The sequence below is a fragment of the Drosophila guanche genome, unplaced genomic scaffold, assembly GCF_900245975.1.
Source record: "Drosophila guanche unplaced genomic scaffold, DGUA_6, whole genome shotgun sequence".
NCBI classification, from domain to species: domain Eukaryota; kingdom Metazoa; phylum Arthropoda; class Insecta; order Diptera; family Drosophilidae; genus Drosophila; species Drosophila guanche.
Window position 1 is genome coordinate 615,847 of NW_022995754.1, and position 26,413 is coordinate 642,259.

The following is a 26,413-nucleotide window of genomic DNA, read 5'->3' on the forward strand; positions in this document are numbered from 1 at the left end:
GGGGGCACTGCAGGCCGGCCAAAGCCTGTTTTCATGGGTAAACTGCTTGGCAGAGGCTTGCCCCTGAGCAGACAGTTCCACTCTGTCCATTCTGGTTTCTGTTTGTTCTCGTTTTCGGTCACGAATCACGAATCACGAATCTTCCATCTGCAATCTCTCTCTGTCTCTCTGTTTCTCTTCCCTGCTGTGTAGGAGAGTGTAAGCCTGTTGCATGTTGCCTGCCTGCCTGCCTCCCAGGGATTTCCTCAACCATTAATTGGACATTGAAGAAACCTTGAACTGGCACATGGACTCATGCGAGGAGCAATCGAAGCCAAGCCGCCGAGGAGCTGCATTAAACTAGTTTGCAGAGTGAGGGATGTGCACGTAGCTGTGGCTCTGACCACTAATCAGTGGCATCCACTGGCAAGAGGAGTCGCTTCTAATTTTGCTTTTGCATAATGTCCAATCTCTGGCACTCGCAGTCATAAATCTTGGACATAATTGGACCACAGAATACACTTTAATTACATATCCACGAGTGGGGAAGTTCCTAAAGTTCTTTTGTGGATTATTGCATAAATTATTGACTCATTTTACGCATTTCTGTCTCATCTAAACCATTTCCAACTCTAACTCTTTGTCTTTGCAGCCATTCCCGATGAGGATTCAACCTCCTGGTAAGTCTGAACTTTAATAAATTCTCCCCTGAAGTGCCCAAAATGTGTGCCAAGCTTCAGTGTACCCTTTAAAGGAATCAATTTCTGCAGAGTATCGTCTGTGAGAGAACCAATCAGATATTAATTAATGCCAGATAATTAGATCAGCATTTGGTTTCCGCTTTTGAGGGGGAAATTTGCGTACGGGAGACCCGAGGGATCCGGCCCAGCCGGATGGAATGCCATGTGACCAGCCCCGGGTCGCCAGTCACGTTCCCTCAGCTGTTCCCCAGGCCTGCCACTCATCAGAAGTTCCTGCGCTCCTTGCGGTCACATTGCAGTCATGGGACGCTTCTGGGGCTTCTCCGGCCTCCGCCTGTGACGTGCGACACTTTGAGCGTGGATAAATTTAGACGAGCCTCCACTTTTGCCACTTTGCCACTTGCCACATACACACAGGTGAACAGCTGCAGAGAGCAGGGAACTTAATTTTGGGGTCATTCGATACACTACTCGCAGCCATTGCGGCTTTCCCTTCATTGTTTGCTCTGCTCGCGATGAAGCAACAATGGGCGGCTGCCCTGGGGTTCAACAGACCACGGGTCAGAGGGCCAGCGGATGGGTGGGGAGGGGCTAAGCCACAGTCAAACACTTTCGTTGCGGGAGTGGACAAACTTTATTCAAATTTCACTTGGAGACGAGAGCTGTTTGCTCTCTCTCTCGCTGCTTAGTACAGATGATACTCATAGGCGAGGGGCTTGTAGTCGCTGCGGTACTGCTGCTGGAAGGAGTTGGGAGTCGCCACGCTGTGGTACAGATGCGATTCGGCAGCCGCGGGAGCCACCAGGCGAGAGTAGGCCAGCGGCAGGACACCCGCTGACCGGGCATAGCTCGACGGATAATACCCATACGACGGGGTGTAGTAGGTGTAGACCTCGTGGCCGAGAGCCAGGCCCAGCAGACAGGCAAAAATCAGCTAAGAGTGGAGGAAGGAAACGGAAACATTAGAAGGGGGAAGACTCCCTTTTGTTGGACCTCTTACCAGCTTCATTTCTATCGCGTTGCAACTCCTTGGGACAGTGATCGCAGACTGAATCCCTGCCGACAGATGGATGTGCCTTTTATAGGTCCCAGAAGCCACACGCCACACATCGAGAAGAAACCTTCACTTTGGGCCGCTCTTGGTCTGGGTTTTGGTCTCCAAGGTCAAAGGCATTTGCGGGCAGCAGCGGCAGCAGCAGGCGGCAAATGAAAGAAGCCCTTAACTCACTTTGAATGGCAAAAGGAATGGCAGGGAACGGCAGCGGAATGATGCAAGCAATTGCAATTGCAGACTTCAGACTGCAGCCGGGAAACTCGTTCGTTCCCTGCCACTCAGAACTCTGAAATCTGATTCGAATCGGATTGTCTGCTGTCGTGAGTGTTGCTGTGTTCCCCTGTGACAGGATAGTCAAGCACCACCAGACACACACCAATGTACATGTGAGCGGCTGCTCCCACTTCCTCCTTCTCCTGCGGCTGGCCATGGCCTTGGCCCAGGCGAAGGCGAAGGCGAAGCCGTTTATTTGCCTCCCTTTATCTGATTTCTCCAGGGAGAGTATTGGTGTAGGTCTTGGTCTTGGTCTTGGTCTCTTGGTCCCAAATAAACAATTAAAGGAGAAGCCTCCCTCTTGCCACAAAGCAGCGACGCACTTCCGGTATTTTTCCTGCCTCTCGGTTGAGAGGCTTTCAAGGTCAGAGGCGGTGAGTGGCTGGGTGGCTGGGTGGCAAATATTGCGATGTTTCCCTCTGCTTTCCATTGTTCGCAAGTCCAAAAACAAACGCCCACGCCTAAGATCAATTAAATGAGGTTTTTGTTTATACCAAAACACGAAATTCTGTTGATTGTTTTTCCGTTTCTTGGGGGGAAGCTGTTGATTTGTTTATCGCTACGGGAAAATGACGCAGTTTTCCAGCAGCATTTCCCAATCAGACCGAATCGCAGTGGTTTGGCGGTGCAGTGGTGCGGTGGTGGCTGCACTTTTCAGTAATTCCAAACCAAAGTCAGGCGAATGGTGGGATGGAAGGTGGAAAGGAAACATGAGCTGCTGTGCAGTCTCTTGCTGTGGTGCCAGCAAGCTCCAAGGTCGGTGGGCGATTGCTTTGGCTTCTTGGCGCTGCTTCTGGGTGGAGTTTTCTCGTTATAAAAAGCCGCCACGCGCCGAGCAAGCCATCAAGTCTTCTGACAGCTGCTCTGCTTCCAAGAACCCTCTCGAAATGTTCAAACTGGTAAGCCATTCCCCTCGGGGCTCGTCATCGTGGGGATCTAGTAGTCAAGAAATCCTCTTCCCTCAGTTCGTCTTCCTCACGCTTTGCCTGGCCCTTGCCTGCGCCGCTCCGGGTCTGCTGCACTCGTCCTCGCCCATCCTGAGCACCTCGTACCACAGTCTGCCCGCGGTGCGCGTGATCAGCAGCCCCGTGTGGACCCACTCCCACAGCATTGTGCGCCCCTTGAGCTACGGCAGCTACGGCAGCTACGGCAGCTACGGCGGCTACGGCCATGGCTATGGCTGGATCTGAGGATCCAGGAGAGGATCGCCAGGCGGCTGACAGCCAGCCACAAACTGTCGCCCGAAGCCTCGAAATAAATTTGTGAAATTGGTTTGAATATTTTCCGAGTGTTTCCTTACTCATAGTCGGATGGGGGAACGAACACTCCACACATATAAAAGGAGAGGCAGAGGCAGATCTTTGGTTTAGTTCTGAGACTGCTACTTGGGAGCATGTGGTGTGTAAGTGGCTGCTGGTCTCGTTGCCATTTGACTCTTCATCCCGAGCATCATCTTTCCAGTTGCTGTTGATCTTTCTGCCTCTGCTGGAGTCGGGCCTCAGTCAGCCCCTGTCGATACTCTTCTCCACTGGCTTTGGCAGAAGTTTGGAACTCAATCCGGACACCGAAGACTTTCTCCTCATTGCGGATCCCGCCAAGGGCTACTCCGCGAACGATTTCTTTGGGGATGTGCAGAAGTTCTTCATTGGCGTCCATCAGTTTGTCCAGCATCCCTCGTCCTCGCTGAACAGTGCGCTCAATCAGCTGCAGAGCAATGCCAAGAAGAACCACAACAAGAAGCAAAAGCCCGCCATATTCGGCGGCCAGAAAGTGGTGCTCGATCCCTTTGGCAGTTTTTTCTTCAGTCTGGGACTGTCCGGCAACTTCCAGCTCACAAACAGCATTGGCTTCACGCGTGGCTACGCTCGCTGGCAGCTGGCAGACACGCAAAACTATAAATAAAGTTGCAATTAAAGCAGCAGCTGGGGAATAGTTTCCACTCCGCCTGGAAGTATACTGCTCAGCCTCTCGTTTTGTGTAGAATTTATGTAGAAATTCAGCAGAAATGTACCCAGAATGTAGTCTGGTCTAGTTCTGTGTGTGTCCATGCCGTGTCCGGGAACTGCCACGAAGCAGCAAAGGTTCGCCCCCCCCCCGTTCAGCTAGTTATTGATAAAATGTGGAATTAAATGAAGTTTTGCATAATATTGCAAGCAAATCAAACAAATGCTCTGTTCTGTGTTGTCTCCGCCCTCAATCGACTCTGCTCTGTTCTGTTTGTGAGCTGCCGCAGATTACGTATACGCTGTGGAGTCTAATTTTAAATGTGGCACGTTGCATTGTCTCAATGTGTGTGTGTGTCTCTGATAAATGTCGCTTGTCGTCGCACGCCACAAAACATGTGTACGAGCCAAGGATAATTAGCAGAATGGGGCAGAAATATTATGAATGGCAGACAAAAGGTTGCTTCATTCGTTCTGTTTGTGTTCTATTTATACCGATAATTACTTGGGATTGGGTGACATTTAGCATGGCACACGCAATCTGCCTTTGTCTCGGGAGCTACAGATAATTTCTGTTCGGCAAACAGATGTTTTCCCAGTCACAGAGGAAAGATGGAGCGAAAGACAGTGGCTGTTCGTTTGATTAGAGTTTATTTCTGGGACATTGCGGGATTCGTTCTTCCGGGACTTCCGGTTTCAGGCTGCAGGTGGGCGGCTGTTGGGGTGGCACTTCCGGCGTGCTCTCTACTTCTTCAGCAGAAGGGGAGAGGTGTAGGCGGCATAGGGTGCGGTGTAGGCGGCGGCGTACGGGGAGGCGTAGGCAGCGGTGTAGGCAGCGGTGTAAGGAGCAGCGTAGGCGGCCGAGTACGGAGAGGCGACGTAGGGCGATGCCACGTAGGGCGATGCCACGTAGGGTGCGGAGTAGGCCAGGGGAGCCACGATGCCGGGCTTGGCGGCAACGCAGGCAATCAGAGCGAGGACAACGGCGGCGAGGAACTTGAACATCTTGGAGGATTCGGCTTTAGATTGTTTTGCTTGCGGAATGGAACAAATGCAACTGATGCCCAACCAGACGGAGGCTCTTGGCTTATATAGCAAACAGTTCCACGACCCACACACTGCCAGTGCCAAGCGGCCTTGCAAGGCCTCAAGCGAACTCTTTGGCCACGCCAGTCACGTATACGTAGCTCCCCAGTGGGTCGTGTGCTGTGGGGAAGTCTCTGTTTAATTACAAGCAACAATCCGAATATGTGTACGAACCTTTGGTTGAGCTGCCTTTTGGGTTTTCTAACCGTCGAAGGCTGAGTGCAGGCGGCAGTTGGATTTTTGCTGGCTATAAATTAACGCGCGCAGCCAGCAGTTGTCATCAGTTCAGTTTCAACCACTCGACCGCACCACAATCCAATCCAATTCAAGATGTTCAAGTTCTTCGCCCTCGCCTTCGTTGCTCTGGTGGCCTGCGTCTCGGCCAAGCCCGGCATTGTGGCACCTCTGGCCTACTCTGCCCCCCTGGTGGCTGCTGCCCCAGCGGCTGCTGTCTACAGCCGGGAATATCACGGCAACTTTGCGGCTCCCTATGTGGCATCCCCCTATGTGGCATCTCCGTACGTCGCCTCGCCCTATGTGGCATCTCCGTACGTCGCCTCCCCCTATGTGGCATCCCCCTACACCGCTGCCTACAGCGCAGCCCCCGTTCTGCTGAGGAAGTAGATGCTGCAATGAATGGAACCCATCGCCGACCGACTCGAATTGAATTGTAGAAGAAAATGTGGAAAATATAAAACTCTGACAGATCAGAAACAGAAATCAGAAACGAATGAATCTCGGTTCGGGTTTATCGGGGAATGCCGTTGGCTTCAAGGTCTTTGGCTTGAACTTATCTGAAAAACAAAGGCTACGGGCCACAGGAAGTACTCCCCCGACGTCACAGACACAGATAAGAGAGAGTCGCTTCAGGGTTTATTCTGTTACTCTTCCGTATTGCATTTTATTCAGCGGATTGGATTCTTTCAGTGGGGAGGAGAGGGATTTATGTAGCCTAAGATTCCTATATCTAGAGTGGGTTTGGCATCCTTCACAGCGTCAGATTCGCATCCATTGTGGCATTCGAATGGAAGACAATGCTGCTGCGATTGTAGCGCCCCGAGCGACGAGTCTTGAGATACTTGAGGGCTACCAGAGCGATGAGACCCACGAGAACGAGGCCTCCGAGGACGTAGGCAAAGACCTTCATGAAGGCCAAATGCAGTTCCAGGTTCTGGGAGTGGGCGCCCACGAGCTCGAGCTGTTTGGACAGCGCCTGGATGTGCGTCTCGAGGGCCGTCTCCTCGGCGGTGAAGGAGGCGTTGAGCGCCAGCTGGGACTGGCTGATGCAGGAGACGTCGCGGATGTGCGGTGTCTCCTCGAGGCTGCTGTCCGGCTCGATGTTGAGGCTCACCGACTCGGGCAGCGAGGGCGGGATGAGCAGGCGGTGCAGATAGGAGCAGTTGAAGCGGTTGCGGGACACTCCCAGCTTCTGGAGCATCGGAAAGGTGTCGGCAAAGGTGCGATTGCCCTGCAGCTCGCTGAGCTCGTTGCCGTCCACGAGGAACTTCTTGATGTTGGCCAGATACGGCACGAACATGTCCAGGTTGAGGCTGGTCATGTTGTTGAAGGAGAGATCGAGTTCCTCGAGGTACTTCTGCTTGGAGAACATTCCGAACTTGAGCTCCCGGATGCCATTGCCGCGCAGGTTGAGGCTGCGCAGTCGCTTCAGCTGGGCAAAGGTGCTGATGTTGAGCTGCCCGATGGGATTGTCGGAGAGATCCAGGTAGAGCAGGGATGTGAGGTTCGTGATGTTGGCGATGCTGTGGAGGCGGTTGGCGCTCAGCTCGAGGGTCTCCAGCTGCAGGGACTGGTGCAGGACCAGCTGGGAGATGGCGTTGTGGCTGGCCCGCACGAAGCGGGTGGCGTTGATGGTGAGATTCGTCAGCTGGTTGTTGTCCAGGTGCAGCTGGTGGACGATGCTCTTGGCGGTGAGCTGGAAGTTCTGCAGCTGGTTGAACGACAGCATCAGGCTCTCCAGGCTGGCGGCCTCCGAGAAGGTGTCCGGGTGGACGCGCACCAGCTGATTGTTGGACAGATTCACCTCCTTGATGCGCCGCATGCCGCTGAACACCTCCGGCCGGATGTAGCTGAGGAAGTTCCCCTCGAACGAGACATTCTCCAGGTACTCGTTGTCCTTGAAGATGTCGTTCTGCAGCTCCCGCAATCGATTGCCCGTGAGGAGCAGCTTGTTGATGATCTGCAGGCCGCAGAAGGCGTTCACGCTGAGGGTCGAGATGTCGTTGTAGGACAGGTCCAGCCTCATCAGCGAGTTGGCTCCAATGAACACCGATGTCTGGATGGAGGTGAGGTTGTTGTAGCTCAGATTCAGATACGTCAGGTTGCTGGCCGCACTGAAGGTGTTCCGCGTGAGCTCCAGGATGTTCGTGTTGGACACATCGAGGGTCTTGAGGTGCGGGAAGGTCTCGAACAGGTGGAAGGGCATGTAGAGCAGCGTCGACTCGTAGAACTTCATGAACTTGACCATGTTGCCCGTGGGCACGTTCTTGATCACAACGTTCTGGCTGTGGGTCACCATGAAGCCCGTCACCGTGCAGAAGGCCTCGTTCACGTCCATGTAGATCATCGGATCGAATTCGTCGCACCTCAGATTGATGTCCCCAGCACTGGCTGTCGCCGCGAACAGGGTCCACGCGCACAGGAAAACGATCATCTTTCGGGGCATCGCGAACCGCTCCGTTTCAATGCGAATTTCCAACTGTTCGAAGGCTGCACAACTGGGATAAATAATGCTACATTATAGCCACAGATATCTCTCGCTCTCCCCACCAGATAGTTCTCTGTCGCGCGGGGTGGCGATAAGAATTGTCGGTCTGTTGTCGGTTTGTTTTGTTCATTTGTGTGCAGAGGATTCTGCAGCGAATGAAAGTAAGTCATTCCAGACATTGGATTACTATATAAATATTCAAATATGTTGAAACTTGAGCTTGAAACTCTTTCCCTGCGAGATACCAGAGACAGAGAGAAGAGACTCAACTTTCGACAGTCCATTGAACTTTATTCCTTTGTTGGATGAAAGCGTTGCATCAGAGGGATTAAAAGTGCGCGATGGGATGCAACTGCGATGCCGATTGAGAGCAAGTGGCAGGCGTAACCTTGCCACGGTGCATGATGCAAATCCAAATCGGATTACCACTACCCCACGTGCATCGTTTTCATTGATTTCTGTTGGCACAAGAGGCTACTCATCAGCGGCCAATTAGCATTGGCAGGTCGCATCAATCACTCCTCCAATGAGCTACTGGGCATTGGCCACTACCCGTAGACTCACCTTCGCAGCGGCAACAACTTTTATGGGCCGAGCATTTGAGCATTTGGAACGTGTCCGCACTACCAGATGGGGGGAACTACTCGACCTCCCCGAAGCACCGAAATCGCGGGCACGTAGCCAGCAAATGGAGCCGCTCAAAGGCCGAACTGCTCTGCATTCCCATGCAGCGGTAGAACAGTCCACCCAAATCCCATCCCACATTATGTGTGCGAACCATCGAACAATCGAAAAGTGTCTCGGGGTCTGTCTGCGGTCTGACAGAGCGTATAAAACCACAGCTGGCCACTCGATCAATTATAGTCCAATTTGTTTGCTCAAATCACACTAAACTCAGCCTCAACATGTTCAAGCTGGTAAGGACTGCTGCAGAGCAGATCTCCAGGCAGAGATCTCTACGATTATCCTTCTCCTTGCAGTCCGCTCTCGTTGTCCTCGTCGCTGCCCTCGCCTGCAGTGTGGCAGAGGCCAAGCCGGGCGTTGTCGTGGGTGCCGCAGCAGTTCCTGCAGGTGTGGTGACTGCCACCAGCTCCCAGTATGTGGCCCGCAACTTCAACGGAGTCGCCGCTGCCCCCATTGTTGCTCCAGTGGCTGCTGCCTACACTGCCCCAGTGGCTGCTGCCTACACTGCCCCAGTGGCTGCTGCCTACACTGCCCCAGTGGCTGCTGCCTACTCCGCATATCCCTATGCCAGCTATCCCTATGCCAGCTATCCCTATGCCGCTGGCTACACCACCGTCCTGTAAGAGGCTCTAAAGGATCGACAACGGACTGACAACTGACTCTGGAATGCAATAAAAATACACAAATTCAACTCAAACTTGAGTATGCCGTTCTTGGGAAGGGAGTTTACAGATTTCTAGGAACTGGAAAGGGAGGAAATTCGCCCATTCAGCGTCCTTTGTCTTTGGTGGGGAGGAATTTCAGTTATATGGATGGGAATGATCCCAGAATGGTCCCATTGCGCCTTCCACACTGTCGTCATCCGTCATTTGCCGAATGCGGAAATGATCTAGAGAGATGCCAAATGACTTGCGTCATCGAATGCAAATTTCGTGCCTCAAAATACAGTCGGGAGCCATCGATAGGCGAGGCAAACAAGCAAATCTTTCGGTAGGACAAGCACGTGTCGGCCGTTGCCAACTGAAAGCTGCGTCATTCCACCAATTACTAGAATAACTACACCCAAGGAGAGACGGGGAGAGCGAGTTGCATCTTGTGTCTAATTATAATCGAAATATATTTCCAAACAGAACCAAAACAAACATCAAATGTAACAAATAATTCATGAAAATTCAACAAGAAGCGGCGGCGCCACTGCAGTGTCCGGCGGTCAGGGCTCGAACTTTGGGCTGGCTCATGGGGTAGTGGCACGAGTGAGTGCCGCAAGTGGTGGCACGATGGGAATGGAGGCGCTGTAGCGCCCGAATGGCAGCCACGCAGCTTGGTAGAACAAGGGATAGCTCGGCGGCACACCCACAAGTGGTCCTCCCGGTGGTCCCGCAGCAGTAGGTGGCGGCGGGGCAGCACGATGTGCAGGCGGCACCTCCACCTCCTCGGCAGCATCCCGGATCTGTCCCGCCGAGGCAGCAGCAGCAGCAGCAGCAGCAGCCAGGAGGAGCAGCCGGAGCACCTGTTGATCGTTCATCGTTGAGCAAGTCTGGCGTTTGCCCCCGCTTGAAACTTACTAATTTTCTGTACTTGAACATGTCTGTGGATCTCTCTTTATCTATGTCTTGATCAGAGTTCTGATTGCTCAAAGTTCTACAAATGAAATGAAACCGAAGCCGGACATCGGAGTGGCATTTATAAACTGGTGGAACCCGGAGGTGGCAGTCGAGCCAGTGGGTCAGACGGAGACTTGTAGTACGAATACTACGATGAATATCATCCATTGATTGATTCGTTGGTAGATTCGTTATTCGAGGCACGACTCGATTTGTTTTTCGTCACGCGTCTCTCGCTCAGAAACGAAACCAAAAGTGCCACAGCCAAAGGTTCGTTCTCCTTGGTGCCGCCTTCGGTGTATCGTTGTATTGGGCGTCTCTTTTGCATACCAATTCCCCGGGATCACCTTCGTTGTTTGCAACGAACAACATCTGCTGGGCTTCTGGCTATATAAATTCGGATGCCGGGGAGCAGCAATTATCAGTCTACTGCCTGAGAACCAAGCAACAACAAGCAACAACCCAGCAACATGTTCAAATTCGTAAGGATCCAAGGATATAGTCCCCGAGGAGTACCTAATCTTCACTTTCTTCCATCTCCCTCCTCATAGTTCGCTCTCTGCCTCTTCGCTGTTGTGGCCTGCGTGGCTGCCAAGCCCGCGGTGATTGCTGCCCCACTGGCGTACAGCGCCTACTCCGCCCCCCTGGTGGCTGCCTCCCCCTACTCGTCTGCCTACACTGCCCCCGCCTACGCTGCCTACTCCGCCTACTCCGCCTATCCCTATGCCTCTGCCTACTCCGCATACCCCTACGCCGCCTACTACCGCTAGGCCAAGGATAATCCGCACACTGGAACGACTGGCAACTGGACCCAACCACAGCCCACATCCCCCAACTGCACCACCAATCCGCAACACTCTGCACTGCCCCAAATGCACAGCAAATGGGAACAGGAATGGGAACTCTGCAGCACACTGGAATATACCAAAATCATTGTTGAAATAAATAATCTGCATTTTGCGTTAAACGTACACAAAGTTGTGGTTCATTTTTCGTAGTTGATTAATTAGTTAATGCGAAGTGTATCCACGGAAGGTGGTTGTGGATCTGTCTTCCTAATTTGTAACTCTCTCGGGAACAGCTCTTACTTGTTTAGGGAGTTGCAAGATCTTCCCATTTCTGGGCCCCTAATTTACATTTCGCACTGCATCTGTGTAAGATCTGTGTAGCACAGATGTGGAAAGAAACAATTAGTTTGTGAAGTTACCAGTATTGGTGTGCACTTTGAGTACTATGCAAACAGGTGTGCTCACGATGCATTGACCCCAAATGCCACTTATGGGATGCCCCTTGCCGAAGGGCTTTCTTTGTCCGCGGGATAAGCCACTTTGCTTATCCGATTAGAATGCAGAGCAGCAGAGCGAACAGTGAGTACTCCCCTCCAAGCAAAGACAAACGTAAAGTAAAGTAAAACCGGAGTTGGTTCAGATGGCGGGCACGTCCCCCAGGGGGGGGTTAAGCTGGAAGTGTTGAATTATGATAATCGAATCCGCAGTGCGGAAATGTCATTGTGGAATGGATATGCAGATGTGGATAGGTAATGGGCTGGGAATGCAGAGCATACAAAACGTTTATTCAGTGCCGTCTGGGCATAGGGGAATGTGTCCATCTGGGAATCTGGTCAATGGCGAGTGTGGCCCTGAGTTCAGGGCCCTCTTGCCAGTACGTGCTGGAAGTGCTGCCATTAAGTGTTGGGTTTTAGTCAAGGATGGGCTTTAATTGGTTTGCCTCGAGGCGGGGGGATCTCTGAGTATATAAACCACGATAGACTCTGGCCAAGATGTCATTCAGAAGTCTCGCTGCCAAGTAACACAAACACCAACCAGCAAAATGATGAAATTCGTGAGTTAAATGGATTCCTGCCACAGAAGAAGTTTCCTTTTCGATTGCTGATTGCATCCTTCCTTCGATTGCAGTTCGCCCTCGTCCTGTGCGCTCTGTTCGCTGCTGCCGCTGCCAATCCCGGGCTCCTGGCCTACTCCTCCCCCCTGGCCTACACCGCCGCATACGCCCCCTACGTGGCTCCCTATGCCAGCAGCGTGAGCGCCCACGCCGTGGCCCACAGCGCCGCCTTCCCCGCAGTCTATGCCGCAGCACCAGTGGCCGCTGTCCTCAAGAAGTAGGATGCCACACGCGTGCCACAGCTGCAACACACACACACACACAAATAAAGATGCAACGCGCTGACTGACCGACAAATTTCTTGACTTGTTATTTTCTGTGTTTTCTGTGTCATTCTCTGGTTCATCGACACTTGGCCACGTTCCACCAGCCTCTTAATCCTTTGGCTTTGGTTCCCTGCACTGCGGCAGCGAGTGTCATTTTTATTTTTAATTGAAAGTTGCGTGCCACAGAGTGCCACAGAGTGCCGCAGCTGAGAGGTGGCTGCTCCCTCCTTCAGCTGTTGCTGTTTCTCTCTTTTTTGTGGCACTTCATTAAACGGCGCCGCTGAAATTGCATTTTGTTAATCACAAACAATCAATAGGCAAAAGGAGTCACGCCCCTCCCCCATCCCACATCTGTGGCACTAATCGTGCCAAGTGGCAACAAACTAAAGTCTGGGCCCAGGGTACGACGCGACATTTAACTGCGACTAAATTGGCAAATTAAATCTAGTCTTTGACTCTTTGACGTTGATGGCAAATTCGCTTCGAAGTTTTCAACGCCTGCGAAACGCCTCCCTCCGTGGAGGCCGCTCCGCCCCCGCCCTTCCCCTGTGGCTAATTTACTTGTGGCTGCTGCAGCGCGAAATTAAATTAAAATCTTAAGTCTCGACGGCCACGCCTCTTCCGAAACGCGCTGCAGCGGCGGGGGGCTCCGATTTTTGATTGCCGAAGCCCCAGATTGAAACGCATTTCCCATGGAAACCGCGGAGGCTACCCTGTACTGGAATGCTGGAATGCTCAGGGCGTGTGTAATGTTTGCAGCAATGGCACTTAGCTGCACTGTTGCGGATATATTTACAGGGTATACTGAATGTTGAATCCATTTTGAAAGCACTTTTGAACAGTTGAAAGTGAGTTTCGATGGTGTGATTGTAATTTCTTGGATCAAATCAACTAATGGCTGGCGTGGTGTCCCACATGTTTCAGTTTCAATTCATTTGTAAGATTTATTCATTTATAGTTTTCGCATCCATTATGTGCTCTTGGTTCGCTGCAGCTCCGATTTCCTTTGGGTTACATTAAGAGGTGTGTGCAAATTGATTGCCTTTACTTATTCGAGTGTCATGCAACGCAGAGGGTATTCCCCATTCGTAGGAGTATATGTAGAGCAGCCTCTGCCCCTGCAGCTAGCTTGCCATAAACTACTCTAGGCCCACGATGCGTGTCTCCCCAAGCTGTAATTACCCCCCGCTGCGGCTGCTGCTGCTATCCTTGCCACAATCTTGTCTCATTGACAGCCAAACGATATGATACGATACGAAATGCGTACACTGGTGCCACACAGGGACAGGGAGAGGGAGAGGGAGAGGCACTGAAACGATACTGTCTGAGAGTGGCAGCGATTAGAACTTGTTGCTCGATCAATTATAATTATCGGAGACATCCATAAGCGACGAACGAGCGAAAACAAAAACCCGCTCCTCGATCCGCTCGAATTTCAACCTGTGCAGCCCAATAAATTGTCTGTTTTGATTTAATCGCTGTGTTGCTGCGTTGCACAAGTGCCACAGAATTAATTGACAGACATTTTTCGCACTGTGTAGAGCCGGATCTGTAGGGGCTCGCTCCCTCCCTACTCTTAATTGAAATGCGTCGCCTGGGAGACTTACAACCGAATTGCGAACAGCACAGAACAGACCATAAGTCTGGCCATCGCCCACTCTGCATTGAGTACACAAAGGCATATGCAAATCTCCTTCGAGTTACGCGTGCAACTGGAGGAGCATTTACTGGAGTTACTGCCAGAGCTCCTCCCCTTTTTCCTTTCCATTTGCCCGCAGGCAGCAGGCAGAGGCTGAGATTTACGCATTCAATTTTGGGCTCTACCTCGAGAGGAGAGTGTTAAGTGTCTTGCGTAAAAAAGTGTGTCCGAAAAGTGTGGCATAGAGTGGGTCGCCAGCTGGCAATTAAGTGGCAGCCAGAGCCAGCTCCCCTGAGTTATGACTGCCCGTGCCGTGTCATACCCTCTCCGATGGCCTGACCTTGCCCACGCCTCTGCCATTTATCGATCGGATCGGATCGGATCGGTTATTGTTCGAGAACAATACTCGCGGCGAGCATGTTGATCTGGCTTTGCCCTACATTGGGTCACAGCGGACTGAAGTCTCTGCGGCCGAGTCCGGTTTGGCAACAGCCTCACGCACAGGTGTGCCAGCCCCAAGACACGCCCCAAGTCACAGTCACAGCAGTCACAGTAGATCTGTGCCATAATTAAGGCTTTCGGTGGCTGAGCATTAAGTGCAGAAATATCCACAAAAGGCCTACGCATTCGTTGCGACTCATTCAAATGATTTCGAGGGGGAAACTTGTTAACTGCTCTCAACAACAACAAAAAGAACCAACCGAAAAACCCAAGAAACAAAATGCAATTTAACTTTTTCCCACACACACCTCTCACAGTCTCCACGCCACTCGGCTCGGCGGCAGCTTTTGGCAAATACAAATTTATCAGAAACTATTCAAAGCAACTCAAAGGAAGGCAGTCGCTGTGGATCGAACTGTTTGATACACTTTCGATGATGGATTGTTTGCCTCTCTCTCTCTCTCTCTCTCTCTCTCTCTCTGTGTGTGCGGAATACCCTCCTCCGCCAGGGTATGTCCAAATCTCAGTTCCAGCCAAACATCCGCGTTGGGGCGGGGCAGGGCGAGGCAGTCTGGCGGTTCTCTTGGGGCTCGGGGCTCGGGTCTCGGCTCCACGATCTCCATCTCGATACCAGCTTTGCATGTCTCTCTCTCTCTCTCTCTCTCTGTGTTTTTCTGCCTTGCAACAAAAGTAAAAGTGCATTTGTGGGTCTCTGGGTCTTGGGGTCTCCATCCGTTTATTCTCGTGCCACGTTTTGGGCAAGTCTTTGGGCTATAAAAGCATTTGTGCCGCAGACAGCGGCATTATTCAGCTCCGTGTTCTTGCCACTGCAACCCACAAACCCAAAACAAACTCCAAAATGTTCAAATACGTAAGTCGGAACTCCTTTTCGGGTACTTCCCTTGCTGCAAGTCCTCCCATTTGCAGTTCTTGTTCGCCGTCGTGTGCCTGGCCAGCGCTGCTGCCGCACCGGGATATCTGGGCGGATTGGGTGGTCCGTCGCTGCCACTGGCCGCCGCTCCGGCCATCTCCTACGGCCATGCCCTGGCCGCCCCGGCCTACAGCCATGGCCTGACCGCTCCCTCGTACGCCTCCTATGGCCTGGCTCCCAGGATTAGCTACGCGGCCCCCGCTCTGGCCCACGCTCCGCTGGCTGCTCCGGCCATCTCCGCCTACGGATTGGGCCCCAGGCTCAGCTATGCCTCTCCGGCTCTCGCCCACGCTCCGCTGGGTCTGGCTCATGGCCCGCTGGGCTCTCCCCTGGGACTGGGCTACAAGTCGCTCGTGGGCCCCAGCCTGGCTGCTCCTGCCTACGGCCTGGCCCATGGCTGGTAAGCGGATGCCTCCTTCCAGCATTTCCCCCGTTTCAGAGCAGAGGGAGAACCCCGTGGAAGACTTTCTCTTCCTTCAATTTGCGCTACAACAAAAACAGAAACAGAACCAAAATTGTCTAAGGGTGAATTTCGATGTTGAATTATAAAATATTTCGTTTCCATTTCAAACTGATTCATTTTCCCTCTCGGACAAACCCACAAAGGAAAACACTTTCCACGGCTCCTCTTGTTGTTGTGTTTCTTCAGGTCAGATAAGTTTATTGGATTGCTTTCAAGGCTGAGCGATTGATTGATTGATTGATTAAGGCTATTGGCGATTGGTAGCTCCCGCCTGGACTCTAGTTGGAGGAAATCCTCTACCAGCCGTGGCCGTAGCCGTAGCCGTAGCCGCCCAGAGCCAGGCCATGTCCGCCGTAGAGTCCGTGTCCGTAGCCTCCCAGGTAGCCATGGCCCAGACCGTATCCGTGGCCCAGGCCCAATCCATAGCCATGGCCCAGCCCGTAGCCGCCCACATAGCTCTTTCCGATGATCGTCTTGGAGATGATTGGCGCGTGGTAGCCCAAGCCCAGACCCAGGCCCAGTCCCCCGTGGTATCCCCCGTGGTAGCCGCCGTAGTGGCCGAGGTCCAGTCCCAGTCCCAGTCCCAATCCTCCGTAGCTATGTCCCAGGCCAAGCCCAATGCCAGATGGAGCTGGGGCTGGGGCTGGGGCTGGGGCAGGAGCAGGAGCTGCCAGTCCACTGGTCGTCAGGCACAGGACAGTCACGAGTATCAACTGAAAGGAGACCACAATTAGAAGTGGATTCCCTGTGGATGCTCCTACTTACTCCCTTCATCATGTGGCTGGCTGTGCGGCTTCTTTGTGGTCGTGTGTCTGCTCTGGGGACTGGCGATCCAATAATGTTGCTGCAGCTGCTCCGAGCCTCGCGCTTTTATACCAGTCCCCACTCGGCCGCACTCGAGTCCTGCCCAAAATGGCCATCGATGATCTAATGAGCACTGCAAATGGCTAATCTAAATAACTTCCAGTTGCAGTTGCAGTCCAAGCCAGAGCCAGAGCCAGAGCCTGCCACTGGCCACTGCCTGGCGTCACACGAAAGCGAGTTCCATGAGTGAGTTGCGCTTTTGGGCCTCCTCCATTGTATAATATGCCATCAGATTGGATCGGATCTGGTTTGGCATTTGCTCGTACCAGCACCAGTTCCCCATTTACCAGTCTTGCAAAGTGGAATCTGGTGGGTGGCCTTTTGCAGCGCCCATTCATGAGGCGGCAATCGAAAGATTTTGACTGAGAACTGTCGTCTCGGATTGAGGTCAATGCACAGCGTGTCCTCATCCAGTGCGGCTGAGACTCGCTTCTGGATGCTCTTTTTCAGCTGCAGAGCTACTCTGTATCTCTAACATTCATCTGCCATTGAGTGCCACCTTTTTCGATTGACAAAAGACACCCCTCAAGGGTATACAAACATCGATTAAAAGGGGCAGCCGTCTACGTGTATAATTTATGCTAAAAGAGCACGAATCTCTGCCAAATAAAGGCAGCGACTAATCAATTCTTTACACCTCGGAAAAAAACTATCAACGAGCGAATGAATGATTGGGCAACCGATTAATGATCTCCGAGACAATGGAGGAGGAGAAACAAAGCCACAGCCAGCGGCCCATAAAAAGTAGAGAAGAGAAATGTAAACACATATGTATAATGTATGTACGAATGTGTGTATGTATGTATGTATGTATGTATGTATAATTAAGTGTACAAAAGAGTCACTGACTCTTTGACAATCCAATTCCAAGCGGGCCACAAGACGGTTTAAACTTGAACTTGAAAACGGGTTTCGCAGGGGATCGAATGCAGAGTGGAATGGCTCTGGGTGGAGGATGTTGCAACAGGTTCCATGGGGCATGGGGCATGGGGTTACAAAGGAAATGCAACCGGTTCCTAACTGTACGATTGGGTATGGGGAATGCCACAGAACAGAACAGAACAGAAGAGTGGGCCTATAAAACGATTGGCCTTCAACGGGCTGCGGCTTAGTCCAAGTGCAATCGCTGGAACAAAAGCAACAGAGGATGAGGATGGGAATGTTCAAGGTAAACTGGGGTTCGGATGCATTCCACTCTTCTGATCTGTAATCTGTATTCTGTAATCCCTCTCTCTTCTTGCAAGCTTTTCAAGTGCTTCCTGCTGCTGTGTGCCAGCCTGCAGCTGGGATTGGCCGCCACGGTCACTGTCTTCCATCATCGTCCGGTGATCTATCATCATCCGCTGCAGGAGCAGCATCCCGGGTACACCATTGTGGCGCCCCTCACGAAGATTGCCCACGTGACCTACGACTCGGTGCCCATCTCCCACACGCCCTTCGAGCATGTGCCCCTCTTCCAGCGCATTGGCCACGTGAAGAGCGTCCGATTGTAGCCACTCGCAGAGGATGAAAAGACTCGCAATAAATAGATTTAAAATGGATTTATTTGGGGCGGAATTTGGGCTAAGTTCTACAAGCTAATGGGGCGGGCGGATGGATGAGGTCTGTCTGGGGCCCTAGAAGAAGTAGGGGGAGGGAGCGGCGAACTTGGGTGCCACGGCCAGGGGAGCGGGCACTGGCGCACCGAAGGGAGCCGCAAACGGGCCAAAGCCGAACTTGGCGGGAGCAGCGAATGCCACGGGCGCTGGTGGAGCGGCGAATCCCAGAGGAGCGGCCACCGGTGCGGGAGCCAGAGCTGGTGCGGCGAAGGCGACCTTGGGTGGGGCAGGGGCCAGAGCGGGCAGACCGAAGCCAACCTTGGTGGGGGCAGCGAATGCCACTGGAGCGGGAGCGGCAAATCCAGCGAAAGCGGGAGCAGCGAAGGACACAGGAGCAGGAGCAGCTACTGGCACGGGAGCTGGAGCAGCAAAGGCAACTGGAGCAGGTGCCACGGGGTAGGCCACGGCATGGTTGATGCGATGAGCATTGAAGCTGGAGGCATAGGGAGCCACCACGCCAGCAGTGGCCACTGCGGCCACTGGTGCCGCCAGAGGGAGGGCCACAGGCGCAGCGTGGAAGGGCAGAAGACCAGCCTGAGCGGAGGCCACGCAGAGAGCAGCGAGCTGCAAGGAGGAGAAAGATGATAATAGCTCATGGAAGACACCTGAGGAATCCTCCAGACTTACCACAATCTTGGCGAACATTTTGCTTGGATTTTGGTTGGGTTCGAGCTGTGTGATTAGCTGGAGGGCTGACTAGGCTTTGATATCGAACTGTCGACCGATCAATGCTTTTATAATTCTCCCCGAAACGAGTCCATGGCGGAGCATACGAAACTACCTTGCAAGACTTTCTACATCGGGGCACTCGAAGGGCACGCCGAGTGCGACATATGAGTACTTAATAATCAATTGGTTGCCTCTTACGTGTGTGCCATGTACACCGCACCGCACCCCCCCCCTGAAGTGTGCCCTACTCTGCCTGCTGCCCCTTGGGCTTTCATAATTGCACGCAATTCCAGACCATAACCTAGCCCAATGAGCAGCCCAAAGCCCAGCAGCGATTCGCGGGGGACATTGGGCAAGATTTCGCTTAGCTTATGACCAGAAACCCGCCCCCGATCCCCGCTCCCTCTCGCCATTTAATTGGAATGCAATGTTGTTGCTGCTGCTGCTGGCGTGTGTGGCTGGTGCGACAGTGTCTGGAATTTCTGATTCGACTACTTGTTGCGTGCTGTGGAAATCCAGCTCCCCGCTCTGTCCCGTGTAGCCGCAGCAGAGCCCACATTTGGCGTTGGCATTACGACGCGTCGTCTTGTGGTGTGTGAATCAGATTATCGCCTGTACGCACACATATTTTGGGGTACATTTGGGGTGTTTACTGTACTTTTATTGATAGTAATTCGATAATATGTTGCAGCACTTGCACATGGATAACTGAGAGTCATCCCAAGTCGATCGATGTGGCACCCTCCACAAATAAATCAAAAATTGCATTGAGTTTTCGTTGAAATTTTGCTATAATTAATCGATAAATAATTGACTTTTAGCATACATTGAAATGGTTTAAATTATGGTCTGATGTGTCTTTGGTTAGTTTCGCATAATCCATCCTCATTGCAATCCTCCTGTGATTAGCCTAGAACAGGGAATGATGATGCTTGTGGATCAACTTCTTCAGGGGCAGGGCACGCAGGTGGGCGTGGTGGGCGAGCAGCTTGGGGAAGGCGTAGCCAATGGACACGTGGTGGGTGGTGGTCTTGGGTCCGGGAATCGCCCGATAGCTGGGCCCTGTTGCCCAGGGCACGGCCTCCAGGACAGGCGGCAGCACCTGGTGGGTTATCGTCAGCTCAGCGGGTGGAAGGAAGGGAAGAGGAGCGGGAGCGGGCAAAAGCGGTGCTGGAGCGGGTAGAAGTGGTGCGGGAGCGAATACTGGCGGTGCTGCTGCGTACACAGGAGGTGCAGGAATGAAGGAAGGTGGCGGAGGAGCCACGAGAGTGGGAGCAGGGCCATACACTGGAGGGGCAGCACCAAACACTGGTGGTGCAGGTGCAAAGGCTGGCGGTGGTGCAGGTGCTGGCAGGAATGGATCGGCGAATGGAACCGCGTAATCCAGCGGTTCGTGCAGCGGCTCCAAGTGCTCAAAGTGGTGGGGATCGAAGTGATTGAAGTGCTGATTGAAGTGCTGGTCGAAGTGTGCCGATGGCCTGGCCTGCCCAGCCGCCACGAGGAGCGCCAAAGCGAATGCCTGGCGGAGATAATCGGATTAGTCCTTCAGCTAAATGGCAGACTGCTCGAATCCTTACCCATAAGAGTTGCCGCATCTTGTGTGGAGTGTTTCGAGGAAGGGTTTCTGGGGGCTTTCTGGGATGTGCTCACCCTCGGAGCTCTGCGATTAATGTCTTTGCATTGTGAAGAGTCGTTAATATTTATAGGGAAATGGCTGGTGGCCCTGCCCTCCAGCCTTTCTTCACTTTCCATTTCCATTTCCATTTCCCCTTGCCCCCCTCTCTCTAGAGGAAGCGTGCCAAGTGGGTCGCTGTGCCTCTCTATGGCTGGGCCTCGTCGAGTGAGGCAATGGCAATGGCAATCCGCTTTAGTTGGTCAGTGAATCGTGACTGCCACGGCGATAGGGCAATAACTTGTTGCCCTGTCCCCCCCGTGATTATATAACCCATGGCCCCGCCCACTGATAGTTTCCTCGTTCGAATGCGATTATGATAGTCCGTCCATAAATCACAATCGAATCCCCGAAATCCCCGATTGGGGGGAGGTGGCAAAGCAGTTAAATTATTTGCTGGGTGGGTTAACTGTTTAGTTTCGCATTTAATCAAGAAGTTAGTACATGAATTTGGCTATGGGTGTAGTTAGCGTTTAGACCAGGACTTGGGGTGCGGCGTAGGGCGATGCCAGGTAGGGGGAGGCGTAGGAGGCGTAGGGAGTGGCGTAGGGCGAAGCGTAAGGGTAGGCGGAGTAGGCAGCGGCCAGTTGGGTGGCGTAGGGGGTGGAGTACGCGGCGGCAGCAGTGAGGGGAGCGGCGTATCCGGCGGCAGTCAGGGGAGCAGCGGCGTAACGGGCGGACACCAGCGCGGGGGCAGCGGGAACACCCGACACGTAGCGGCTGGTGTAGGAGGAGAGGGTGCCGTCGTAGTTGTTGCGGACATCCACCTGGCTGCTGCCACCGGCGGCGGACAGGGGAGCCGTCACCACGGGCACTGGAGCGGTGGCCAGAGGCACGCCACCCACGGGCAGACTGAAGGGAGCCACCAGACCGGGCTTGGCCGAGCAGCAGGCGATGAGTGCGGCAATAACGAACTGAAAGGGAAAAGAGTTCAATCTAGTTAGCTCTGGTATAGATGGGCAGGGGATAGATCCTTCTTAGCTGCTGCTGATCCACTTACAAACTTGAACATTTTGGGAGGTTTGTTTGTGGGTAAAGCTCTTGAGCGATAATGTTTATTCGCATCCGATCGAGGGCCTTATATACCTTATCCAGTGATTCTGTCTGTCTGCCCATTTCGGGTCTCTTCTTCTGCCGAGTGGCGGTGCCTGGATGCGGACGGCATACCTGATGGCATCGCCCGCGGGACGTGCCTACGCCTCCAATTGCCAAATTGTTGCCAATGTCGGAAGTGGATGGTTCGCTGGATGGTTCGATCTGTGATCTACTTTGTATGCATTCGTGGATTCCAATGGGCAGCAGCAACAGCGTAGCTCGGTGGCCGGCCAATTTGCAGTCTGTTTGGGCCATCAATGTCTGCCGCCCAGTCCCTGTCCCTGTCCCTGTCCCTGCCCATCGATTCGTACGCAATCTAAGCCAAATGGGCCATAAAATGGCTCAACCTTTCCTCCTGCAGCTGGCCAACCGCCCCACTAAATGTCTCATTAGTTCACTTTTTAATGCCTCAAATCCCCCATAAAATTCACTCGTAAATTCCCCTCTCTTATCCCTGCCGCAGCTTTATGGCCTTACTCCGCGCTCTTTTGTTTCCCCCAGTTGACCTTGACGCCATCTGTGTCCACAGGATGAAACTGAAACGGAAACTGAAACTGAATCTCTGACGCTTACACAGATCGTGCAGGCCGGGCCAATCAGTCAGGCGCCTTAATTGGCCATCGAAGCGGAGAAGCAAGCAGCGACGAGCAGTCGAAACCGGCTCTTGGACTTAATGAGCCATCCGAGTGCGGTCACGTGCTCCCAGCATCGTCATCTGATGTGATTTGCGGACAGACTGCTCTAAAGAGGGGTTACACTCCTCAGACATGATGCATAAAACAGTAGAAAGAGACTGGAGACGGCTTCATGGAGATCTTCTTATGGCAGAGCATCTGCAGTTCGTTTTTCTTTTGCCTGCAGCCACCAATCAGATGATTATGACGCTGATCTCAAGGCTGTGGCGATGACGAGTTGAGTTGGTCGAGTGTTCGAGTGTTCGAGTGTCTGGCAGGTAACTGTGTATCCGTGTGCCACAACAGGCGGTCTCCAGTCGGTGGCTGTGTCTGTGCGCTGACCTCTCTTCTCCAGTCCATTCTTGAAATTATTTCTGGGCTGAAATTCTCGACTGATGACGCGCAGATTTTCCCGTGAGTCAAGCACGGAAATACAATCGGAGTTGCCATAGCCATCGCCATCATCATTACCATTTCTGCAGACATCAAGATCTTCTCTTATCTTCCATCTTCACAGCACTCCATGATCCATAATCCACTTCCTAGTTAACCTTTCTAATCGCTTCACAGATGCCCCAACCCCTTCGGTAGCTTCTTTCCTTGATTTAAGCCATGAATTATTTGTACCGTTTTAATGTATTTTCGGAATTGAAATTTATTCAGAATACGCGAGGAGATTCCTGTTTCTGTTTGTTTTTGTGGGAGAGCAGGTTCTGATCCCCCCCCCAATCCAGATCCAGGTCTCATCTCAGTTCACAGATCTGATCGATGACACTTTGGGGCCTTAATCGTCTCTCCATAAATATAAGTCGGATTAGAGAACTTAAAGCGCTAAGGAGGAGCAGCTCCTCAGTCTTCCAATGCCAAGTTTAAGGTCTCTCGCGTTATGAGTCGCAAACACACAGATGATGCCCAAGAGCCAAAGATGATGGAGATGCAGATGGCCCTCTTGTGGCCCGATTTGTGTGTGTATTTATATGTAAATTAGTTGGCCCATCCGCAGACTCTGAGACTGAGAGAGTGAAAGGTGTAAAGCATTCGGTGAAGACCTCTTTATATTTTTGGGGGCGACCTTCGGCACACTCGTATTATGCAAATGCAACAAGCGATCGATCGATCGATCGAGCTGCGATGAGATGGCAATGAGCGGCGGATGGCCAATTAGCTCGTAGATGTCTACTTTTAAATGGCAAGTTTAGATGGCATTTTTGTTGAATGAATGCGTGGATCTAAGGTGTAACTAAGGTTTATTTCAGGCTATGAGCAGGAGCAGTCGTCATCGCAGTTTGCAGTTCAGTCGGGATGACAGACTGTCCTTTAACTTTATCTTTATTATTATATTTGTAATTTATTCTACTAATGATGGGTGGGCCGTGTGCTAGCGCCTTTGGATCTGCGGCGTTCCGTAGGAGGTGAGGCCCGTGGTGTGTGGCACGCTGGCGTAGGGGGCACCCGCCTGGAGGGGCAGCTGGGCCACATTCAGGGGTGCCAGACCGAAGGGCACCGGCAGCTTGAGGTTCAGCGAGCTGGCATCCACGGAGGCGACCCCCCCGCCAATGGAGCGGCCTGTGGCAGCTGCCAGTGGTGCAGGCTTTGGCTGTTGGTGGGGCTGTGGGGCAGCCTGGCGCGCTGCCAGTGGCGCTGAGGGTGCTCCAAAGACATAGCCCTGACTGGTGAGGGCCTGCGTGAAGGCCGCGTGCTCCAGGTGGGGTGCAACAAATTGTCGGGCCACTTGTTGGTACTGTTGCGGCTGCTGCTGATATCTCTGCTGTTGCTGTGGCACTCGTTGTGGCTGCTGCACTGACTGACGCGGTGCTGGGTAGTGATAATATGCCACCTGGGAGCTGGGTGTGATCGAGTACTCCAGATGGGAAACGTCTCCAAGGGCAGAATTCAGCAGCTGCAGCAGCAACACACACAGGAAGGAGACCTGAAAGTGTTTCGATTGCGGATTATTCCTCTTTTAATTGGTGGAGTTTACTTTCTTCACTTTCCAAGACTTTATTTCACTCACTTTGGGACTCATATTCACTTCACTTTGTTGTGGAACTTTTCGTTTATTCTTATTCCCGATTCTCAGTTCGTTTCTTTACTCGATATAAGGTATGATCGATCCACTGCCTAATTCCTAAATGATGTTCCCCTGCGAAGCTTTGGCAGCTGATTAAAATTTGTGCCCCCGCTGAAGATGCTTTTTATAGGAGGAGGAGGAGCTCTGTCTCTTACTCACACTCTCTGCGGTTCTCATGCACACAACCTCTTCGCTGTGACGTCTCTCTCTCTCTCTCTCTCTCTGTCTTTTTCTCCCATCTTTTTGTTGCTTCTTTTGGTGCGAAGCTTTTTTGGCATTTTGTTGCTACCTGCTGCTGCTGCTGCTGCGGCTTTTGTTTGGTTTTGTTTATTTTGTTTTGTTTGCAGGCAAGTGTTGATGTTGATTTGTTGTCTCTTGGCAAAGCTGTCGACTGGCGGACTGGCGGACTGGCGGACTATTGTTGACTCTGTCGCTGCTCAAACTCGTGTTTGAGTTTCCTTGCATATAAATCACACTGCTGTTGGTCACTTTTATTGGCATTCGAAGTATGCAACAAGCCGAGTAGCCAGAGGCACCGCCCAGGAGGGGTGCAGAACCTCCTAGAACATTCCCCCTTTCTGCCTCCACCCCTGCCCTACGTTCGAGTGTCATGTGACAGAAGCCAAAATGCCGCACAAACATAAAAGCCATTAGGCCCCAGCCAAAAGAAGTAATCAAATTATACACCTGAGGGTTTGTGCGGGCTTTGCATGCCAAATGAATGATATAAATGATGCTCGTAGATGTCTCTATCAATCGGAATACAAATACATTTACACGCAATATCTACACAGAGATTGACCTCCCTGCCATCGAATCACATTCGCATCTCATTTAAAGCTCTGCCAGTTGTCAGTTGTCAGCGATTGGAATGGATCTTTCAACTGTTGACCCATTTGAGAGCTCCTCTCTCTCTCTCTCTCTCTCACTCTCAGAAGACGCACCGCTGTTGACTACCTGCTGTTGGGGTGGGTCAGTGGAGAGCATTCTTCCGCTCAGAGAGAGGCTGCCGCTCTCTTGGAATGGCCCTCTCTCTCTCTCTCGCTCTCGCTCGCTGTCAGTGTCAAGCATAGAAGATGCCATCGATGGCTCGACGAAGTTCGAACTGCCTCTAGGTGCCATGGAAAACACATTTGAATTATTTATGTCTAGCGCTTTTAATCATAATTAAATCACTTTTCACTCCTCGCCTTTGGTTCGTTCTGCGCATAAATTGTCGAGTCTCTCGTCTCGGATAACACATAACAACATTATAATTTGGGTTTAATTAATTGCCAATTTGAGGAAATCAAAATTCATATTTATACGTGTTTATGCATCTACATTTATTTATGAGAGTAATTATGCGGATGGAGGATAGCCTACCAGCCCTGAGTGGCGGAGTAGGAGAGTTGTGGCGGCGGGGCAGCTCCGTAGACGGCGGCTGGCGATGGAGGAGGCGCTCCAAAGTGGAGTTTGTATCTGCCAGGGAATGCTGGTGACCATGCGGCTGCCAGCTGGTAGCCGGGGGGTGGTGCAAATCTGGAGTAGAACTGCGACGGAGGGGGAGCAGCATAATGGGAGGCTCCAACTGGATGTGCGGCATATTGCAGTGGAGGTGGAGGTGCTGCAAATCCTGAATATGTTGTGGTTGTGGTGGTAACTGGAGCCCCCAGGGAGTACTTGATGGAAGGGGCTGGGGCCGCGTAGGCAGCGGCGTACTTGAAGTGCGCGACAGGCGGAGGCGAATGATGGAATGCGGATGAATACTCAGTGGAATAGCCGTAGGCAGCGGGAATGGTAACGGTATCCGAGACGGCCACAGGAGCAGGCACAGCCACAGGAGCGGCAACAGGCACAGGAACTGGAGAGGGCACGGGAACGGGCACTGGAAATGGAACACCCACAGGAACTCCCACGGCTTGAGGTTGTGGTGGACCATGGAAAAAGCTGCCAGACGCAGGTGCAGATCCAAGGCAGACGAGGACCAGGCCACCAAATAGAACACTCTAAATGCCGCGGGGAAGATTCGATTCGATTATCCAATTGTCATTATTTATTCCCTCGCTCCGGCTGCTCTTACAATATTCACCATAGTTT

At 52.4% G+C, this 26,413-nt stretch overlaps 19 protein-coding genes across 19 annotated transcripts in view; 9 read left to right on the forward strand and 10 right to left on the reverse strand.

Annotated features, from left to right (window-relative positions):
- Window positions 1-631: 631 nt before the first annotated feature.
- Window positions 632-26,413, forward strand: part of LOC117588941 (retinin-like) — a 39,815-nt gene continuing 14,033 nt past the window's right edge. Inside the window, exon 1 of the mRNA XM_034280519.1 lies at window positions 632-659. The gene's annotated coding sequence lies outside the window, so the exon portion shown is untranslated. The remainder of the gene's footprint in view (window positions 660-26,413) is intronic.
- LOC117588966 lies at window positions 1,336-1,791 on the reverse strand. The gene is made up of 2 exons (XM_034280554.1): window positions 1,681-1,791; window positions 1,336-1,614 (listed from the first exon to the last, which is right to left on the reverse strand). The coding sequence occupies exons 1-2, from the start codon at window positions 1,687-1,689 to the stop codon at window positions 1,366-1,368; spliced, it is 258 nt and encodes an 85-aa protein (XP_034136445.1). The 5' UTR covers window positions 1,690-1,791; the 3' UTR covers window positions 1,336-1,365.
- On the forward strand, window positions 2,771-3,285 carry LOC117588969. Its single transcript, XM_034280557.1, has 3 exons — window positions 2,771-2,906; window positions 2,973-3,132; window positions 3,169-3,285. The coding sequence occupies exons 1-3, from the start codon at window positions 2,895-2,897 to the stop codon at window positions 3,195-3,197; spliced, it is 201 nt and encodes a 66-aa protein (XP_034136448.1). The 5' UTR covers window positions 2,771-2,894; the 3' UTR covers window positions 3,198-3,285.
- Window positions 3,366-3,909, forward strand: LOC117589279. The gene is made up of 2 exons (XM_034281069.1): window positions 3,366-3,409; window positions 3,469-3,909. The coding sequence occupies exons 1-2, from the start codon at window positions 3,401-3,403 to the stop codon at window positions 3,907-3,909; spliced, it is 450 nt and encodes a 149-aa protein (XP_034136960.1). The 5' UTR covers window positions 3,366-3,400.
- Window positions 4,585-5,055, reverse strand: LOC117588971. The gene has a single exon (XM_034280558.1). It carries the CDS (start codon window positions 4,953-4,955, stop codon window positions 4,695-4,697), a length of 261 nt encoding a protein of 86 aa, XP_034136449.1. The 5' UTR covers window positions 4,956-5,055; the 3' UTR covers window positions 4,585-4,694.
- LOC117588962 (cuticle protein 16.5) lies at window positions 5,316-5,743 on the forward strand. The gene has a single exon (XM_034280549.1). It carries the CDS (start codon window positions 5,367-5,369, stop codon window positions 5,658-5,660), a length of 294 nt encoding a protein of 97 aa, XP_034136440.1. The 5' UTR covers window positions 5,316-5,366; the 3' UTR covers window positions 5,661-5,743.
- LOC117588927 (insulin-like growth factor-binding protein complex acid labile subunit) lies at window positions 5,902-7,738 on the reverse strand. Its single transcript, XM_034280502.1, has one exon. The coding sequence runs from the start codon at window positions 7,717-7,719 to the stop codon at window positions 6,025-6,027; it is 1,695 nt and encodes a 564-aa protein (XP_034136393.1). The 5' UTR covers window positions 7,720-7,738; the 3' UTR covers window positions 5,902-6,024.
- LOC117588956 (vitelline membrane protein Vm26Ab) lies at window positions 8,554-9,142 on the forward strand. The gene is made up of 2 exons (XM_034280543.1): window positions 8,554-8,678; window positions 8,742-9,142. Exons 1-2 carry the CDS (start codon window positions 8,667-8,669, stop codon window positions 9,066-9,068), a joined length of 339 nt encoding a protein of 112 aa, XP_034136434.1. The 5' UTR covers window positions 8,554-8,666; the 3' UTR covers window positions 9,069-9,142.
- Window positions 9,592-10,082, reverse strand: LOC117588961 (homeobox protein ESX1). The gene is made up of 2 exons (XM_034280548.1): window positions 10,011-10,082; window positions 9,592-9,955 (listed from the first exon to the last, which is right to left on the reverse strand). The coding sequence occupies exons 1-2, from the start codon at window positions 10,029-10,031 to the stop codon at window positions 9,680-9,682; spliced, it is 297 nt and encodes a 98-aa protein (XP_034136439.1). The 5' UTR covers window positions 10,032-10,082; the 3' UTR covers window positions 9,592-9,679.
- LOC117588967 (pupal cuticle protein C1B) lies at window positions 10,430-11,020 on the forward strand. Its single transcript, XM_034280555.1, has 2 exons — window positions 10,430-10,531; window positions 10,601-11,020. Exons 1-2 carry the CDS (start codon window positions 10,520-10,522, stop codon window positions 10,817-10,819), a joined length of 231 nt encoding a protein of 76 aa, XP_034136446.1. The 5' UTR covers window positions 10,430-10,519; the 3' UTR covers window positions 10,820-11,020.
- LOC117588968 lies at window positions 11,844-12,201 on the forward strand. The gene is made up of 2 exons (XM_034280556.1): window positions 11,844-11,891; window positions 11,966-12,201. Exons 1-2 carry the CDS (start codon window positions 11,880-11,882, stop codon window positions 12,170-12,172), a joined length of 219 nt encoding a protein of 72 aa, XP_034136447.1. The 5' UTR covers window positions 11,844-11,879; the 3' UTR covers window positions 12,173-12,201.
- Window positions 15,112-15,720, forward strand: LOC117588946 (cuticle protein 12.5). The gene is made up of 2 exons (XM_034280525.1): window positions 15,112-15,168; window positions 15,225-15,720. The coding sequence occupies exons 1-2, from the start codon at window positions 15,157-15,159 to the stop codon at window positions 15,630-15,632; spliced, it is 420 nt and encodes a 139-aa protein (XP_034136416.1). The 5' UTR covers window positions 15,112-15,156; the 3' UTR covers window positions 15,633-15,720.
- LOC117588945 (glycine-rich protein) lies at window positions 15,988-16,552 on the reverse strand. Its single transcript, XM_034280524.1, has 2 exons — window positions 16,457-16,552; window positions 15,988-16,404 (listed from the first exon to the last, which is right to left on the reverse strand). Exons 1-2 carry the CDS (start codon window positions 16,466-16,468, stop codon window positions 15,988-15,990), a joined length of 429 nt encoding a protein of 142 aa, XP_034136415.1. The 5' UTR covers window positions 16,469-16,552.
- Window positions 17,677-18,096, forward strand: LOC117588965. The gene is made up of 2 exons (XM_034280553.1): window positions 17,677-17,723; window positions 17,800-18,096. Exons 1-2 carry the CDS (start codon window positions 17,703-17,705, stop codon window positions 18,046-18,048), a joined length of 270 nt encoding a protein of 89 aa, XP_034136444.1. The 5' UTR covers window positions 17,677-17,702; the 3' UTR covers window positions 18,049-18,096.
- LOC117589280 (cuticle protein 16.5) lies at window positions 18,172-18,844 on the reverse strand. The gene is made up of 2 exons (XM_034281070.1): window positions 18,781-18,844; window positions 18,172-18,717 (listed from the first exon to the last, which is right to left on the reverse strand). Exons 1-2 carry the CDS (start codon window positions 18,796-18,798, stop codon window positions 18,172-18,174), a joined length of 564 nt encoding a protein of 187 aa, XP_034136961.1. The 5' UTR covers window positions 18,799-18,844.
- LOC117588938 (pollen-specific leucine-rich repeat extensin-like protein 3) lies at window positions 19,702-20,540 on the reverse strand. The gene is made up of 2 exons (XM_034280516.1): window positions 20,400-20,540; window positions 19,702-20,341 (listed from the first exon to the last, which is right to left on the reverse strand). Exons 1-2 carry the CDS (start codon window positions 20,415-20,417, stop codon window positions 19,733-19,735), a joined length of 627 nt encoding a protein of 208 aa, XP_034136407.1. The 5' UTR covers window positions 20,418-20,540; the 3' UTR covers window positions 19,702-19,732.
- On the reverse strand, window positions 20,907-21,538 carry LOC117588942 (cuticle protein 16.5). The gene is made up of 2 exons (XM_034280520.1): window positions 21,495-21,538; window positions 20,907-21,408 (listed from the first exon to the last, which is right to left on the reverse strand). Exons 1-2 carry the CDS (start codon window positions 21,504-21,506, stop codon window positions 20,968-20,970), a joined length of 453 nt encoding a protein of 150 aa, XP_034136411.1. The 5' UTR covers window positions 21,507-21,538; the 3' UTR covers window positions 20,907-20,967.
- LOC117588939 lies at window positions 23,523-24,413 on the reverse strand. The gene is made up of 2 exons (XM_034280517.1): window positions 24,278-24,413; window positions 23,523-24,193 (listed from the first exon to the last, which is right to left on the reverse strand). The coding sequence occupies exons 1-2, from the start codon at window positions 24,287-24,289 to the stop codon at window positions 23,642-23,644; spliced, it is 564 nt and encodes a 187-aa protein (XP_034136408.1). The 5' UTR covers window positions 24,290-24,413; the 3' UTR covers window positions 23,523-23,641.
- On the reverse strand, window positions 25,691-26,408 carry LOC117589281 (extensin-1). The gene is made up of 2 exons (XM_034281071.1): window positions 26,397-26,408; window positions 25,691-26,322 (listed from the first exon to the last, which is right to left on the reverse strand). The coding sequence occupies exons 1-2, from the start codon at window positions 26,406-26,408 to the stop codon at window positions 25,696-25,698; spliced, it is 639 nt and encodes a 212-aa protein (XP_034136962.1). The 3' UTR covers window positions 25,691-25,695.